Raw genomic sequence first — 18,318 nt, forward strand, 5'->3', positions numbered from 1 at the left:
GCTCAGGAAGTCACAGAAAAGACGGTACCTGCTAAGTAGATGCGTGGAAAATGTAAAAAGACCCAGAATGAACTTCTAGAGATGAAAATCACAATGGGTTAGAAGAAAAAAAAAATACAGGATGGGATTAATAGCAAAGTAAACAGTAAGGTAAAGCAGTACATTTGAAGACATAACAAAAGAAACTATCCCAATGAGAGAGAAAAAAGACGAATAAAAAAATAGATCATCTAAGCTGTAGGACAACTTCAAGAAACCTTAAAGTGCTCAAAGCAGAATTCAAGGGTGAAAGGACAAAAATATTAGGAAAAAAAATAAAGACCGAACACTCTCCAAATTCAGTGAAAACTGTAAACTCACAGACCTGAGAGGTTCAATGGACATTAAGCACAAGAAACCCAAAGAAACTACAAAGGTACATTATAATCACATTGCTGGTGGGAAGAAACTACAAAGATACATTACAATCACATTGCTGGCAGGGTGCTTGCTTGGATGGTTTAGTCAGCTGAGCATCCTTCTCTTGATTTTAGCTAAGGTCATGATCTCACAGTTTGTGGGTTCAAGCCCCCTGTTGGGTTCTGTGCTGTCGGCTCGGAGCCTGCTTGGGATTCTCTGTCTCCTCGCTCTCTGCCCCTCCCCGACTTGCGCTTTCACAGGCGCTCTCTCTCTCAAAAATAAATACGTACACATTAAAAAATACATAATATATATGTTGTAGCAAGCAATGCAATCATATATACATATTCTATATAATCTATAATAATATCTATATAATCGCACTGTTTGCTATAAGTGACAAAGAAAAAAAGTCTTAAAAGAAGCCAGAAGATAGGGACACATCATATACAAGGAAACAAAAATAAAGATGAAAACAGCTTTCTTATCAGAGTTATTGCAAGGCTCAAATTACTAGAGTTGGAAATGCATAAGGGGACAATTGGACACCTTGCCTGAAATGAGCAAATTTTCAGGAATGCACAATCTATCGGGGCGCCTGGGTGGCTCAGTCAGTTGAGCGTCCGACTTGGGCTCAGGTCATGATCTCACAGCTCGTGAGTTTGAGCCCCGCGTCGGACTCCGTGCTGACAGCTCAGAGCCTGGAGCCTGCTTCTGCTTCTGTGTCTCCCTCTCTCTCTGCCCCTAACCCACTTGCATTCTGTCTCTGTCTCTGTCAAAAATAAATAAACATTAAAAAAAAATTAAAAAAAAAATGCACAATCTATCAAAACTGACTCCTGAACAGAAAATCTGAATAGAACTCTAACAAGTTAATGAGATTGAATTTGTAATAAAAAAAAAAAAAATCTCCCAACAAAGAAAAGCCCGGAAGTAGAAGGCTTTACTAGTGAATCCTACCGAACATTTAAAGACTTAACATTAATCCTTCTCAAACTGTTCCAAAAAACTTGAAGGGAGGGAACATTTCTTGACTTAGTTTATGAAGCCAGCATTACCTTGATAAAAAGCCAAAGACACCACAAGCCAATATCCCTGATGAATAGTGATCTGTAAATCCTCAACAGAATACTTGCAAACCAAAGTCAGAGGCGTATTATCATTATTCACCATGACCAAGTGGGATACACTCCTGGAGTGTAAGGATGGTTCGACAACTGAAAACCAGTTAATGTGACACACCACATTAATAGAATGAAGAAAATAACCTCACACGATAATCTCAAATGCAGAAAAAATATTTGACAAGACTCAACACAATTTAGTGATAAAAACATTCAATAACTAGGAATAGAAGGGAACATCCTCCACATGATAAATCCATACATGAAAAACCCTACAGCTAACACCATAGTCAATGGCAAAAGACTAAAAGCTTTTCCATTAAAATCAGGATAAGACAAGGATACCTACTTTCACTAATTCTATTCAACATAGTCCTAGAAATCCTAGCCAAATCAATTAGGCAAGAAAAAGAAATAAAAAGCACCCACACTGGAAAGGAAGAGGTGAAATTATCTCTTTTCACAGAGAGTCTGATCTTATACATAGAAAGCCTTAAAGATTCCACAAAAAACCCTGTTAAACTAATGAATGAAATCATCAAAATTGTAGGACACAACAAAAAATCTGTTGTATTCCTGCACACTAGCAATGGACCACCCCAAAAGGAAATAAAAAAACCGTAATTCCATTTATGATAGTATCAAAAAGAATAAAATACTTAGGGATCAATTTAGCCAAGGAGGCCAAAGACTTGTACACTGAAAACTGAAAAAACATTACTGTAAGAAAGTAGACATAAATGGAAAGATATCTTATGTTCATGGATTAGAAAACATAAAGATGTCAGTACTACCCAAAGCAATCCACAGTTCCACCACAGTTCCTATGAAGGTCCCAAGGGCATTTTTTTTTTTTACAGAAATAGAAAAACCCATCCTAAACTTTATATGAAATTTCAGGAGTGATAGCCAACACATTATTGAGAAAGAAGAACAAATTTGGGAGACTCACACTTCCTGGTTTCAAAACATACTACAGAGCTACAGTGATCAAACAGTGTGGGACTGGCTTCAGGATAGATGTATATAGACCAGTAGTATGGAATGAGAGTCCAGAAATAAATTGTCACATATTTGGTCACTTGATTTTTGGCAAGAATGCTATCATTCAGTGGGGGAAAGGACAGTCTTTTCTACAAACAGTGCTGGGAAAACTGGATATTCACAAGCAGAAGAATGAAGTTGGACCTTTACACCATATACAAAGTTTGACTCAAAATGGACTAGGGACGTAGACTTAATGGCTAAAATGATAAAAACTCCTAGTAGAAAACAGGGGAAAATCTTCACGACACTGGTTTTGGCTTGATCTCTTGGTTATGCCATCAAAAGCTCAGGCAACAAAAGAAAAAAAAAAACATACATTTGACTTCATCAAAAGTTAAAACTTTGTTTCATCAAAGCATGCTGTCTGGAGAAGGAAAAGACAAGCCACAGAATGAGAGGATATGTTTGCAAATCATATATTTGATAAGGAATTAACATCTAGAATAATAACTTCTCCAGCTGAAGAATAAAATCTAAACAACCCAATTCAAAAAATAAGAAAGGACTTGAATAGACATTTCTCAAAAGAAGATGCTCAACATAATTAGTCATTAGGAAAATGTAAATCAAGACCATGATAAGATACTACTCCACATCAAATAAAATAGCTATTATCAAAAAAAAAAGGAAAATTACAAAGGTTGGTGAGGATGTGGGGAAATTGGAACGCTTGTGGCATATAAAACGGTGAAGGCACAATGGAAAATAACTTAGCTGTCACTTAAAAAAATTAAGCATAGGGGCACTTGGGTGGCTCAGCCGGTTAAGGGTCTAACTTTGGCTCAGGTCATGGTCTTGCGGTTTGTAAGTTCGAGGACCCCGTCAGGCTCTGTGCTGACAGCTCAGAGCCTGGAGCCTGCTTCGGATTCTGTGTCTCCTTCTCTCTCTGCCCCTCCCCAACTTGTGCTCTGTCTTTCTCTCTCTCACAAATGAACATTTAAAAATTAAAAAAAAAAAAAAACCTAAGCATAGAATTACCACGTGACCCAACAATTCCACTTCTAGGTATATACCCCAAAAGAATCGAAGGCAGAGGTTCAATCAGACATTTGTCGCACACGCACATTCGTAGCAAGTGGCATTGTTTACAATAGCCAAAATACAGAAACACCCAAATCTCTGTCAACAGAACATGTGCTGTATACGTAACTACGAAACACTGAGCCGCAAAAAGGAAGGAAATGCTGACACGTGCTACAACTTGGAAGAACCTTGCAAACGTAATGCTAAGTGAAATGAGCCAGATATGAAAGGACAAAACTTGCATTTTTCTACTTATTGGAGGTCCCTGGAATAGGCAAATTCATAGAGACAGAAAGTAGAATAGAGGCCCCCAGGGGCTGGGAGCAGAGGGAAATTGGGAGTTAGTGTCGAATGGCTACGGTATTTTTATCTGGATGATGAGAGTTGGGGTGATTGTGTTCAGCCTCATTTGCGGTATGGATTACCCTCCGTTCCCCACCTGTGTGTCCCGTGGACTCCGTCAGACGGGGGCCTTGGCGGCCTGTCCTGTTACTTGACCCTCTGGTTGAGGAAGGCTTTTGCCCAGATGTCTGAGAGTCATCCCGTGGGCGCCGGGTCATCCTGCCCTGGACCTAAGTACCTCTTTCACTCTGCCTGTGGTCTATGGTCGGGCACAGTTCGAAATCCGTGTATCTCCGTCGAGACTTACGGAAACATGTTTCTCATTAGTTTCTAGGGGTAATTCTACCTCCTGTGGATCCTGGTTCTGAGTTTATACGGAGGCTGAGTCAAACCAGGGCCGCCGTGTCCTTAGTAGCAGGCAATGCGACCCTTTGATATCGTCCTAGAGCTGTTTGCTCCCTTGACCTTCGTCTCTCAGGTCAGCTCGCGCTAAGACTGCAGCGGGCCACTGGAGGTTTCCTGACTTGGGGAGGCCACCATTTCTGCAATTCTCTCCTTCCGTTTCCGGCCACTTATGGAAACGCTAGAATTTTATTTCTGAATTTTATGGGAGAAAACAACCCCTCGGATAGAATGATCAAGGCAGCTCATTCACGAATAACAAGGAATAATAAAGGTCCTAATAAATTAGGACCTTCTCCTGCGTTTCATTTTGGCTGTCACTTCGACGTTACTCAGTATCTTTTATTGAATAGTAAGTGTATTTATTTATTTATGCTGTTATGAGGGTCCATTTTGCTTTAAGATACACTGCTATCATTGAGAAGAATAAGTGAGGTTTTTTTGGTTCATGATTTCTCAGGCCTAGCACACACAATTCCTGAGAAAGGAGGAGGAAGTATGTTACAGTGACTAACAGCTGTTGGGAGACAAACTTGGTTTTTGTTTTGACACTCAGTATCTGTTTTCCCCTTTCTCCCTCAGCACCTTAAGATTTCATTTCTTTCTTTTTTTTTTTTAACTAGCAGTTTTTCTTTTCTTTAAAAGAATTTTTTTTTAATGTTTGTTTTTGAGAGAGACAGAGAAAGAGACAGAGCACAAGCAGGGAAGGGTCAGAGAGAGCAGGAGACACAGAATCTGAAGCAGGCTCCAGGCTCTGAGCCATCAGCACAGACCCCGATGCGGGGTTCAAACCCACAAACTGCAAGATCACGACCTGAGCCGAAGTCAGATGCTTAACCGACTGAGCCACCCAGGAGCTCCTATTTATTTGTTTTTGAGAGAGAGGGAGAGCACAAGCAGGGGAGGGTCAGAGAGAGCAAGAGACACAGAATCTGAAGCAGGCTCCAGGCTCTGAGCCATCAGCACAGAGCCTGATGCGGGGTTCAAACCCACAAACTGTGAGACCATGACCTGAGCCGAAGTCAGATACTTAACCGAGTCACACAGGCACCCCTAACGGCTTTTCTTTTAAATGTTTATTTATTTTTGAGAGGGGGGAGGGGCACAGAGAGAGGGAGAGAGAGAATCCCAAGCAGGCCCCGAGATGACAGCAGACAGCCCGATGTGGGGCTCAAACTCATGAACTGTGAGACTGTGACCTGAGCTGAAGTCAGACGCCCAACTGGCTGAGCCACCCAGGAACCCCTAAAAACATTGGGATGGGGGCATCTGGGATTGTGGGGCATCGGACTTCAGTCAGGTTATGATCTCATTGTTGGTGAGTTTGAGCCCCACGTTGGACTCACTGTTGTCAGTGCAGAGCCCGCTTCAGATCCTGTCTCCCTCTCCTTCTCTCTCTGCCCCTCCCCTGCTTATGCTCTCTCTCTCAAAAATAAATAAAACATTTTAAAATAAATAAATAAATCAAATTTTGGAATGGGTTTTAGAAATGTCAAGGCTTATAAGAAGCCTTGGAACAGCTCGGCGAGAGCCCCATGAATTATTGTGCGTAACGCCCTGTGATAATGATGCCATCCACGGCGACATATGTCCCTGTGCTTCTGGCTCAAGGATGTTCTGTTTCTGCAGATACAGTGGCCAGCTACTGGCAAAAGAAATATCGGCTTTGCAAAAAACAGACTGACTTTTATATATTTCTACCAAATGCAATAATAGAGATAACCATGGGACAAGGTTTCTGTGGGACTCTTTTCTGACTTTGCCTGGGACTTTCAACCAAGCAACTGAATGCTGCTCAGAGAGGGTGATTTTTAAAAACTTGTAATTATTGAACACAGCATGCACGTTCCGTGGACGGTACGATGACCCTTTTATTTAGAAAAAGGGACTGGCATCTGTTTTCTATCAACGGTTTTCACCATCGTGCTCCTTGCTTCAGCAAAGGCCACCCTGTGCGCTCAAAGTTTCTTGTATCTGGAAGGCATCCTGCCACCCCTTGGAGCAGAACACCGTGCATGCTCTTTGAGCAAAGAGAGCTGGTATCGCGTGCTAACAGACAGATGCTCAGGACGCCCTTCGTGTATCCACAAAAGCTAAGCCTATTGTGACCAAGCAAAGGGATCTAAGGAGCACGTATCTTGGGTCCGATTTCCTTTCCTCCCTGCTTGTGGTCCACATGCGTTAGAGACAGAAGGCCCAAACATGAACGTGGGCCAGAAGCTGTGCTGGGCACTTGGGGAACACAGAGGTGGGTAGGACTTGACCCCGTCCCCGCCGGTAGGTCATTCCTGGTCTACAGGGGACACCCACAGTGGGCAGGAGCGCACGCACAGTAGAGGCAGTACTGTGATCCAGCTAGGCTAGGGGATGGTTCCAAGCAAGAGGACAGCAACCCGGCTCCGGGCTGCGTCCCGAGAACACGCTGAGAGGTGAGCAAGGCCCTACTGAGTTCTGGGCATTTTCCCGGGAGCAAGGAGGAGGCCTGACTGTATTTGAAGCAGGAGGGTCACAGAGCACCTGTCATAGTTGGGAGCTGGGTGGGGGCACATGCAGACATGATTCTCCTCTGCAGTGTGCTGTCGAGGAGCTCAGGAGAGGCCGGGAAGGGGACACGGGGCTGGGTGCAGACATGGTGACGGAATCCACGAGCACACAACATGAGGTGTGTGCAGAGAGGGATGAAAGTACTGAGTGCCAAAGACGCCAATGTTCAAGTCCAAATAGAGGAGAAGAGCACGGACGTGGGACTGGCAAGGGTGGCCGGGAAGGCAGGGGAAAGCCAGAGGGTAACCGTGCCCAGAGCGAAGGAGTGGGTTCATAAAGGAGGCATGGCCGGGAGCCTCCGGTGCTGCAGAGACCTCCCACAGGAGAAAGACCCCGGTGTCCCCGGGGCTGGCGCTGTCCCAGCACAGGTGCCAGCACTGTGGTGGGAGGAGGAAACTCCTTCCAGCAGTGTGTTGAGAAGTGAGCACAGGGGAGTCCTTCTGGGTGGCCGACTGTCTTTGTAGAACCTAAAAGGTCAACTGCGGGGGCCGACAGAGGAAGCTAAATCGTATGGATGGTTGGCTTCTGATGAGTTTGGAAGACAGAGGAGCATGTTGACGTGCTGAAAGGAAGGAGGAGGACAGAGAACTTTCTAGAAGCCAGGTCCTGATGTGGCCCGGAGAGACTCCTCTGGACGGTCTCCTTCTTTCTCCGAACGCTGGGCTTTGTCGGAAAATCAGATCAGTGAAGTCTCAGGCTGACTGGCCCCACCTCATCTGCATCCTACCGGCCTCTCCGTCCACCCCATTGGACCAGGACTGAGCCACACGTGACTTGCCTTCAAAGCCCCAGAGTTAGAGAAGGAATCACATAATTGCACAGGGCAAGGCAGCCCAGAGAAGTTGAGTGATAGGGTTAGAATAACACAGCTAGCTGGAGGTGAACTGCAGACTAGAATACAGGTCTCCAGACTTTAAATCCAGTGTCACTGCGTCACATGATCCTACATTTGTTCCACGTGGTTCAGCGGCCTGCCCCCGGAAAGAGCGATTTCCCTCCTGGCGGGGTTCTATTGGTGGTGCACAGAGAGAGCTCCTCCTTGAGAACATCACTGGGCTGTGTTCTTCCATCCAGGGCCACCATTCAGGGATGGCGGGAGAGTCTCTAAGTCTCTCTCTCCTATCTGTATTTCTCTCACGCGCTCCCTCTCCCTCTCTTGTCCCCTCGGCTCTTTGTCCCCTTCCAGAAAGGCACTGCGGGGCTGGGAAAGTGCCCCAGGCGAGCATCAGTGGCAAGCACAGCCTCCTGCTGATTCACAGCTGTGGTGCCCCCACAGCCCCCACACTGGCACTTGGCAGGCCGTCTTGGCTGGCCGTAGAATGGTGCTTTGTTACCATGAATGATCCGGAGTACTGAGTCGAGCTGGCACCACTGACCCCAGGACTCGTGCCAATCGGCATCCTGCTCTGGTACTTTCTGAAGCCCCGGCACCTCAGGGCACTGCGTGGCTCCACACCGGGCAGGGCAGAGAAGAGCCTGGAGCGTTTCAGATACAGGTGTCTCTGGCTCGCAGCTCCCTCCTGGTAGGGTCTGAGGGGTTTGGTCTAAGGATCTATGGGAAAAGATTTTCACTCTCTGGGTTCCGTGCAGCTCTTTGCATGTGACCACAGGGCTGCAACTGATGTCAGGGCTGGGGGCAGGGGGGTGCGGGCAGCCCTGTGAGCAGAGACAGTGGGGAGGTAGGTCAGCTCTGCTCTCTGAGGTCTCCCTCAGAGTCCATGAACGTCTTTATTTAGAGAATCCCCCCACCCCCCTTACGTTGTCCTTTATTGAGGGCTTACAACGCATCAAACACTGCTGTCACGTACAGGAATTTCAGTCCATCGGCCATTGTAGACTTTGCGTCCAGCAGAGTTAAAATACTCGGGGCACAGCCACCCTTCGTGTGCAAAGCTGGCCCAGGTCAGCAGGCAGCTGCTCGCACGCAGGGGAGGAAGTCCTCGCTGCATGATAATATGTATCCTCCTCTCTGGACCTGAAATCTCACCGAGGAACATCATTCCTTAAGCTTAAAGCTCTCATGGTGCTTCAAAATGTCAATACTTGCTTTACAAGTTTACTTATTTATTTTTGAGAGAGAGAGAGAGAGAGAGAGAGAATACCAAACAGGCTCTGCACTGTCAGCACGGAGCCTGATATGGGGCTCAAACTCAGGAGCCATGAATAATGAACGACCTGAGCTGAAACCAAGAGCGGACGCTTAACCGACCAAACAACCCAGGTGCCCCAAGATGATAATACCTTTTAAGTGTCATTAGTCATTTATACTATTATAAGAATAATTTTCAGGTTACTTGATAGCATGATAGAATCTCAAGGTTGAGAAGGACTCCACTTCCTCCAGCCAGGACTTGAATATCTTTATTCAGCTTCTGCTCAAACAGGGAGCAGTCAGGATTGTGTTCATCACTCTCAGCTGCCTGGTTTGGGTTGTTTAAAAATCTGTTTCACGGGGATGAGAAAACCAAACGTGTAGGGTTGCCTGAGCATTAAATGAGCTCTTTGTAAAGTATGACTTGATATTTTGAATGAGTAGGGTGAAATCAGAAAACAATCTTTTTTTCTTTAAATGAATTAATTTATTTTTGAGAGAGAGTGTGTGAGCAGGGGGAGGGGCAGAGAGAGAGGAGAGAGAATCACGCTATCGGCGCAGAGCCTGACGCAGGGCTCGAACTCACGAACCGTGAGATCATGACCTGAGCCGAAATCAAGCATCAGAAGCTTGACTGACTGAACTACCCAGGTGCCCCAGAAAGCAACCTGATTTTTGTCTTCCATTGTCATTCAAAGACTAGGTCTCATTCATCCCCAACCCTGGATGAGAAGTCGGGTGGGCCTCTTGCCGTCACTGGTCTTCCCCAGGAAATAAATCCGCTGGCATTGGAGGTCAAGAAACACACTCTCCACACAGTAATTAAAATGTCTTGTCCAAGGTTCAGATGAGCAATTTGAAGCTGAATCCACTGAACACGGGGGTCCAAGCAAATGCCCATGTGGTTGTTAATGATTTGGGGTATCACCCTCGCAGTCAGGGAAGGAGTGGGGACCTGTCTGGAAATATACATATCTCACTCAACCAAGCTGATGTCTCTACTATTAAAAAGTTGGAAATTAACGGACAGATTAGCCTACTTAAATGTACTCAAACTCAGCTCAAACTGTGCTTTGTGAAATTGATGGCTATTGCCCTAAGAACTCTTGTCCCATCAAAGGTGAGTGAAAGCAAGTATTCTTGAAACTAAGAAAAAAACACGAACACGCATTATCATTTTGACTGAATTAACAGAAACCAGTCACTAAGGCCGATGGTAATTAATTCACTATTATTTATCTGCTTGTGCTCTCTCTCAGGTCTCTCTGGTCTCACAGATCATGTACTTTTTACTAAAGGCTTTATCGAGGTATTTATTTATTTATTTATTTACTATTTTATTATTTATTATTTATATATAGAGAGAGAGTGAGAGACCGTGTGTGCGCATGCGAGCAGGGGAGGGGTAGAGGCAGAGAGAGAGAGAATCTTAAGCAGGGTCCACGATCAGCGTGGAGCCTGACTCGGGGCTTGATCCCACGACTCTGGTATCATGATCTGATCTGAAATCAAGAGTCAGACGCTGAATGACCTGGGCCACCCAGGCGCCCCTCTTGAGGTATAATTTAAACATCACAAAACACACCCACTGTAAGAGTACAAACAAATGTTCCTTAGTAAATGTATAGAGTTTCACAACCATCGCCACGATCCAATTTTAGAATATTTCCATCACCCCACACTGTTCTCAAGCTATTCCGTGAATCCTCACTTCCGTTTCTAGCCCCCCAGCGACTGCAGATCTGTTTTTTGTCTCTAGGGATTTGCCTTTCAAAAGAGCTTTATGCACATGCGAAATTGAAAAAGCATATATTAACAGTTTATTTTACAATATTTACATTTCATTGTGATGAATTTTGTTAACCTATTCCCCAGTGATGGGTTGGGTTCATTTTTCTTTCCGGCTTTATAAATAAATCTTCTACGGGGCATCATATACAAGTCTTGTGTGTGTATCATGTATTTTCATTTTTCCTAGGTAGGTCATTGAGAGTGGATTTGCTGATGTACATGGTAAGTATGTGTTTAACTTTTAAAGGAAACCCAACTGTTTTTCAAGTAATGGTACATTACTTTCCCCCCAGCAATGGATGAGGGTTGCAGTTTCTATACATCTTCACCAGCACTGGGTGTTGTCAGTCTTTTTCATGATAACCATTCTAGTGGGTCTGTGTGGTATCCCACTATGGCTTCAATGTGACAATGTGTGCATTTCATTAATGACTGGTGACATTCAGCATCTTTTCATGTGCTTATTTCCATTGGCATATCTTCTTTAGAGAAAGGTCTAGTGAAATCTTAGCCCATTTAGAAAATTGGGTTGTTTACATTAAAAACAAATTTTAAAAAGGGGAGGGCACCAGGGTGGCCCAGTTGGTTAAGCGTTCAATGTCAGCTCAGGTCACGATCTCACTGTTCATGAGTTTGAGCCTCTTATCGGGCTCTGTGCTGACAGCTCGGAGCCTGGAGCCTGCTTCGGATTCTGTGCCCCTTTCTCTGCCCCTCCCCAACCCTCTCTCAAAAAGAAAGAAGTATTTAAAAAAATTAGAAAATCAGGTTGTTTGTTTCCCTATTGAGTTGTAGTTCCTTGCATATTCTGGAAACGAATCATTTGTCAGACGTCTGATTTGCAAATATTTTCTCTTCCAGTTTGTGGCTTTTCTTTTTATTATTATAATGGTGTCTTTTGAAAAGCAAATATTTTAATTCCAATGAAGTCTAATTTGCCAAAGTTTTCTTTTATGAATTGTGCTTTTGGTGCCACATCTAAGAAAGCTTTGCCTAATTTAAGATCACAAAGAATGACTCCTATGTCTTGTTTTAAAAGATTGATCATTTCTGGGGCGCCTGGGTGGCGCAGTCGGTTAAGCGTCTGACTTCAGCCAGGTCACGATCTCACAGTCCGTGAGTTTGAGCCCAGCGTCAGGCTCTGGGCTGATGGCTCAGAGCCTGGAGCCTGTTTCCGATTCTGTGTCTCCCTCTCTCTCTGCCCCTCCCCCGTTCATGCTCTGTCTCTCTCTGTCCCAAAAATAAAATAAACGTTGAAAAAAAAATTAAAAAAAAAATAAAAGATTGATCATTTCAGTTCTTACATTTAGGTATGACACATTTTGAGTCGATTTCTGTATATGGTATGACATGGCTGTTTTTGTTTTTGTATATAGCTATATGGATATTCAATCATCCCAGTCCCATTTGTTGAAAAGACTATCCTTTCCTCCATCGAATTGATTTGGCACCTTTGTAAAAAATCAATCGACTATAAATGGAGGCGTTTATTTCCTGACTTCTGCTCAATTTATCTGCATGTTTGTCTTTAAGCCAAAACCATACTCTATTGATTACTATAGCTCATACTAAGTTTTGAAATCAAGCAGAGTAAGTATTCTTACTTTGTTCTTTAGGTAGATTTTATGCACAATATTCAGGAGTTTTTGTTGTGCACAGATTCAGGTCATCTATGAACCTGTCAATAGGTTTACTCCTTCCTTTACAGTCTGTTTGCGTTTAATGGCTTTTTCTTGCCTCTGTTACACTGGGTAGAACCTCTAGTGTAGTGTTGAACAGAAATGGTGAGCACTGATATTTTTGCCTTATTCCTGATCTTTGGGGGAAAAGGATTCAGCCATTTACCATGGCTCTTACCAGTAAGTATGACAGTTGTGGGTTTCTTTTAACTGCCTTTTATAAAGTTGAGAAAGTTTCCTTTTACTCTCAGTCTTTCAAGAGTTTTGATCATGAATGATGTTGGATTTTGTTGGGGATTTTTCTGCAAATGTTAAGATGATCATGAAGCTTTTGTCCTTTATTCTCTTAGTATGGAGTATTACCTACATGCATTGAAACTTGTTTGATTGCCTAGTATATGATGTAACCTGGAGAATGTTCCATCTGCTTCTGAAAAAATGTGTACTTATTTTAGATAGATAGAGTGCTCTAAAATGCCTATTAGTCAAGTTGCTTGGTAGTGTTATTTAAGCGTCTGCATCTTTGCTGATTTTCTGTTTAGCTGTTCTATCAATTACTGAAGTGGGATATTGAAATATCTAATTGTCAGACTGTCTATTCTTTCAATTCTATGCATTTTTGCTTCATAAATTTTGAGGCTCTACTGTTAGGTAGTGTTACATTTATAATTGTTATATATTCCTAATGTATTCACACTTAATGATCATGCAATATCCTTCCTTGTCTTTAGAAATACTTTTTTCTGGAAGTTAATTTTGTTTGATAGTAATATAATCACTCTGGGTCTCTTATGGCTACCATTGGCCTGGTATACCTTCCTCATCATTTTACTTCTAACCTATTTGTGTCTTTTTGTGTGAAGTGTGTCTCATGTAGACAGTAGCCATTGAATCTTATTTTTTTAATCCATTCTGATAATCACTGCCTTTTGATTATAGTGTTTATCCATTTATATTTAATATTATTGATGTGGTTGGATTTCGGTCTGCCATTTTGTTTTCTATTCCTCATTTTTAAAATATGTTTCCCCTTACTGCTTTTGTGGTAAACAACTTTTTTCTAGGTATACCATTTCAATTCCTCTGTTGCTTTACTTCATTTTTGTTATTTTCTTAGAGGTTGCTTTACAGATTAAGATATGCATATAACTTATACCATCTACCTCGGGTTAATACTTGCTTAATTTCAGTAAAATATAGCAATATTGTTTCAATATATCTCAATTTCCTCCCTTTCTTTTGTGTAATTATTATATCTCCAAGAATGCTATAAACCCAAGGATATAGTGTTATAATGATCGTTTTATATAATCTTACGTCTTTTAACAAAATAAAGAGAAAAGAGGTTTAGAAAAGAGAAAACATATATGTATAGTCTTCTGTCTTTGCCCACGGATACCATTTGTAGTGCTGTTCATTTCTCCTGACACATTCGAGTTATCATGTGGTGTGAGGCCAGCAGATCAGGAGACAGTTGCTGTTGAAAAGGTAACTTGTTATACTCACAGATCCCAAGAGGAGGGGCCCTGCCATGTAGGACCATACAGAGACCCCCCAGGGTTGCTCAGGAAGTGGAGGGAGCAAGAGGAAAACATGGGCAAGAGTCTTAACTGTGGTTTCCATGGGAAGAATGAGTGAGGCAGAGTAATTTCAGCAGGCTCTTGGGCATAGGGGTGCCCCTAGTTGTATGGCACCTGGCCCCGTGGTGATTGGGGGGGGGTGGGTAGAGGCCTGGAGTGTGAAACCCCCATAGAGGAGATGGTTGGGGTGTGGGCTCTGGATTGGGTGGCTTGTCAATGCAAGTTGTTTGCTCTCTCTGGGAATTGACTAGCCCCGAAAGGGGCAGTCCCCCCAGGGTCAGCAAGGCCTCAATGTGTCAACGATCAAGTGCAGAAACTAGAAAATATGGCTGTTGCACGTCGCTCCTGTCCTGCATCCATTGCTGGGTGAGCTCAGAGAAGGGTTGGGAAGCGAGAGAGAAGACCGTGTTGCCCTGACACCTTCAGCCAGGGGGCAGGGCTCTTGATGAGGTTTTGTTTCTACCTTCATGTTCATCCCAACCATGCTTCCTCCTTCCGTCTCTGAGCACCTTTCCATGCCACCTCACCTGCCACAGGTATATAAATAAGAAAGCGAGACCTAGCATTTACTGAGGCAACATCTTATCATGTTATTTTCCATGATCCAGTTTGGTGGGATTTTCCTATGCAGGGTCAAGGAGCTAAAACAAGGCTTCTCCACCCTGTTCTTCCCCCATCATGGTGGAAATGAATGCAATCCAGTCTGACCTGAATCTGGACTCCCGAGAAGAAATAACATTGCCTTTGGCGTTTCTGACCCAAAAGCTTTAGACACAAAGAGTTGTCTGGACTGGATGGAGAATTAGTTACCACCTCTTGGAGGAGGAAATAGAGATTTTCGTGTTGTTCCGCTCCTACAAGTAAGCATCCAGAATTCCCTGATGTTTGCCCCCAGTAAGCAAACACACCTAGGATGAAGAAAATGCTTAATTATGACATCACACCTTTCCCTTCTCATCCCCAACGTACTTACAAAAACATTGTCCTGTGGCGCCTGGGTGGCTCAGTTGGTTAAGTGTCTGACTCTCGATTTCGGCTCAGGTCACGATCTCAGGGTTTGTGAGTTCAAGCCCCGCATCAGGCTCTGCACTGACAGGGTGGAGCCTGCTCTCCCTTTCTCTCTGCCCCTTCCCCACTCGTGCATGCACACACATTCTCTCTCTCAAAATAAATAAGCTTAAAAACAAAACAAAACAAAACAAAAACCAAAACATTGTCCTGTGTCGGATGTTTGAGTATAATGATGGATGCTCCGTTGAAGCCAGGGTTCTATGCACCGAGTTACACTCTGGATAATTAGTAGTGGGAAGAGGTGGAGAAGGAAGGGGGAATGCCTGAACCTGAAGGTATGGCACCAGCCATCTTCGGGAAGTGATTGTACAGAGAAATAGCATAAAATCCGAGGTCAGAGCTGTGTCCATTTCATTCTTCCAAGATCAAGATGGTGGGACGGGGGGAGGAGAAGGTTGGGTCATGGGAGCAGAGCTCTACACCAAGAAACGTTCTGAAGTTCATGGTCCAGAAGTCAAGACTCAGCCGGACAGAGTGCGTCCTTGCCAGGGAAGCCTCAGATGTTCATTGTCAGCTTGATGAACTGGGAACAAAAAGGAGAAAGAAAGAGAAGGGCTGGTTATCCCTCTAGGTCCCCGCCAGCACTGGCCTGTTGAGTCCATGGCAACTCTGCTATGCGATTGCCTTGCCTGCGAGTATGGACTTCTGCTTCGACATGAAATATTAAAAAAAAAAAAAAAAAAAAAGAATCCTCAGCACTTTGTTTTCCCAGAGGTCCTGAGTTCTGAATTGGCTCAAGTGCAGACGGTGAGAGAGAGGGAAGTGTGCTTTCTCCTGGCAAAGCAGACAGCCTTCCTGAGGCTCCTCAGCCGTTTCCTCTTTGACGAGGGCCCCCCTCACGGTGAGCTCACAGGTGGTCCTCCATCATGTGGAGGCTGCGGGCTCAGCATCCGGGCTCTTTACAAGTGAGCTGGTGGAGAAGTTGCATGCAATTCTCATTTCCTCCATCCTGCCTCTGCCTCCCCGCCCCTCCACCCCAGCTTTCCTATCACAGCATGGTGACGTGGGGGACCGTGCTTGTGTGGGACGTTGTTTTCTCTCCTCTCTGCCCCTCTTCCTGGGCACAGCACGTGCCGAGGCCAGGGTCAGGGAAGGCGGCTGGGTGAAGGATGACGCACAGGCTCTTTTAGCAGAGTAACTGTGGGTGGGGCCAACCCAGGCAGGGCAAGGATCCATTGTTACCTAGGTGGATGGTGGGGGGGTCCCAACTGTGGCTCTTGAACTTGGCCGTATATTGGACTCATTGGGGAATTTAAAAAATATCAATGCTTGGGCATGCCTGGGTGGCTCGGTCGGTTAAACATCTGACTCTTGACTTTAGCTCAGGTCATGGTTCTAGGGCTCTGGGATCCAGCCCCACCTCAGGCTCTGTGCTGAGTGTAGAGCCTACTTAAGATTCTGTCTCCCTCTCCCTCTGCCCCTCTCCCATCCTCTCTCTCTCTCTCCCTCCCCCACCCTCTAAAAAAATGTATCAGTGCTTGTGCCCCACCCCAAGAGATTTGGACTTATTTGGTCTGGGTCATGGCCAGGCCACTGGGGTTTTGAAATCTCCCCCAGGTGATGCTAATGTGCAGCCGGAGTTGAGGATGATGGGCTTGAAGGGAGAGAGAGGGAGAAGACTCAAAGATCTTCGACATCTCCCTGTTGTCTTGGAGGTGAATAAGGGGCCGGGGGGGGGAGCTTACACGAGATGGCTTGGGTCTGCCGAGGGGAGGGCAGACAGGAGAGAGAGCTCATTCCAGCCCCCACACCCGAGGACGCTTGGTTTGGAAATGACACCTTGATGCTGAGGCAGTGGGATGCTTCTATCATGCATCTGGTGGCCTTTGGCTTCGAGGCCTTTGGCTAAGAAGGTATTGAGTACCACACCTGCCCACTCTCCCCCCGCACTGGGGACAGGCGGAAAGTGTCCTTGGCTTAACAGAGGCCAAACCCTGACGAAACTGAGAAATCTGTCTAGGAGTCCCTCTTGTGTGATACGCACAGGGTGAGTACCCACATCTTTCTTTGGAATCCTCAGGCTAAGGCCTTGATCTCTCTGCAAACGGTGACACTGAGGCACAGGGCAGGTGAATGCGTCAAAGCACGGCCCACACGGCCATCAACCTCTTCATCTTGATAGTCAGTAAAATGCAACCCAAATCCAAAGTTGCTGTTGAATTTGGAAAGGAGCCGGGTGTCTGCGGTGTGAATGTGAAAGAGGGAGGGGAGGGGAAAGGGCCCAAGGATGGGAAGGAGACACAGGCTGCCTCCTTTGCTACTGTTAAGTTCAAGGGAAGGCAGAGCTGGAGCGGAAGACACGGGGAGGGAAAGGAAAATAATGGGAAATAAAAATCGTGGGAACCATTGGAGGAAAGCGCTCCATAATTTTCTCCCTCCCTGCCTTGGGGCAGGAGGATGACCAGCCAGCACTTGCAAACCTTAGTACGGGTAGGAATCCCTGGGGATCCTCCTAAAACAAGATCTGACTCAGCAGGTCGGGGGTGGGGCTTGGTCTTCTGCATTTCTTATTTGTTTGCGTGATTTTTTTTTTTTTAGTTTTATTTATTTTGGCCACATATAACTGACATGGAACACCGTGTGAGTGGAGGACGTACAACGTGTTGATTGGATACGCTTATATGTTGCAGGGGGATTATCACGGTGGCGTTAGCGAACACCCCTTTTAGGTCACGTAACGGTCATGTCTTTTTTGTGGCGAGAATAGCGCAGATGGTGTCTTTTAGCAACTCGGGGGCCTATGGCAGTCCTGTGGGCTGTCGTCCCCACGTGGCACTCTGCTGTTCCTAACCAGCTCGCCTCGGTTAATGCCCACGCTGCGGGTCTGCAGACCACGCTCTGGGCAGCGGGGAGAGGACTGTCTACACCTGGGGCGCCCCTTCCGAGCCTCTGAAACTCTGATCCGTGTTCTGCGTTCCATCGCTTTGGCTGTGGTCAGCCCCTGTCACTGGCACAAGCTGTGTCTTTCTCAGGGTTTTTGAGGTGTGTGCGCGCGTGTGCATAGAATCATGAGACCCGCAGGACGGCATGAGCAAGGGGAGTGAACAAATTGGAGGCTAGGAGGCAGACAGGCTGAGGAACCCGTATAGCAGAAGGCAGAGAAGCAGTCAAGGTTTGCTGGCTCACTCTGTTCAGGTGATTAAGCTCTCTATGCCTCGGTTTCCACTTCTGCAAAACGGGGATGCTATGAATCCTTAGCTCACAGGGCTCTGGCAATGATCGCATGG

The 18,318-nt window shown here is 45.2% G+C and overlaps 1 protein-coding gene across 2 annotated transcripts in view; it reads right to left on the bottom strand.

Annotated features, from left to right (window-relative positions):
- Positions 1 to 15,231: 15,231 nt before the first annotated feature.
- Positions 15,232 to 18,318, bottom strand: part of CAPN9 (calpain 9) — a 44,571-nt gene continuing 41,484 nt past the window's right edge. For both annotated transcript variants that reach the window (XM_003993930.5, XM_003993929.5), the window contains one exon: positions 15,232 to 15,614. In XM_003993930.5, the coding sequence (XP_003993979.3) occupies positions 15,588 to 15,614 (27 nt within the window). In that variant the 3' untranslated portion in view covers positions 15,232 to 15,587. The remainder of the gene's footprint in view (positions 15,615 to 18,318) is intronic.

Source organism: Felis catus, chromosome D2 (assembly GCF_018350175.1).
Source record: "Felis catus isolate Fca126 chromosome D2, F.catus_Fca126_mat1.0, whole genome shotgun sequence".
Classification (NCBI taxonomy): Eukaryota; Metazoa; Chordata; class Mammalia; order Carnivora; family Felidae; genus Felis; species Felis catus.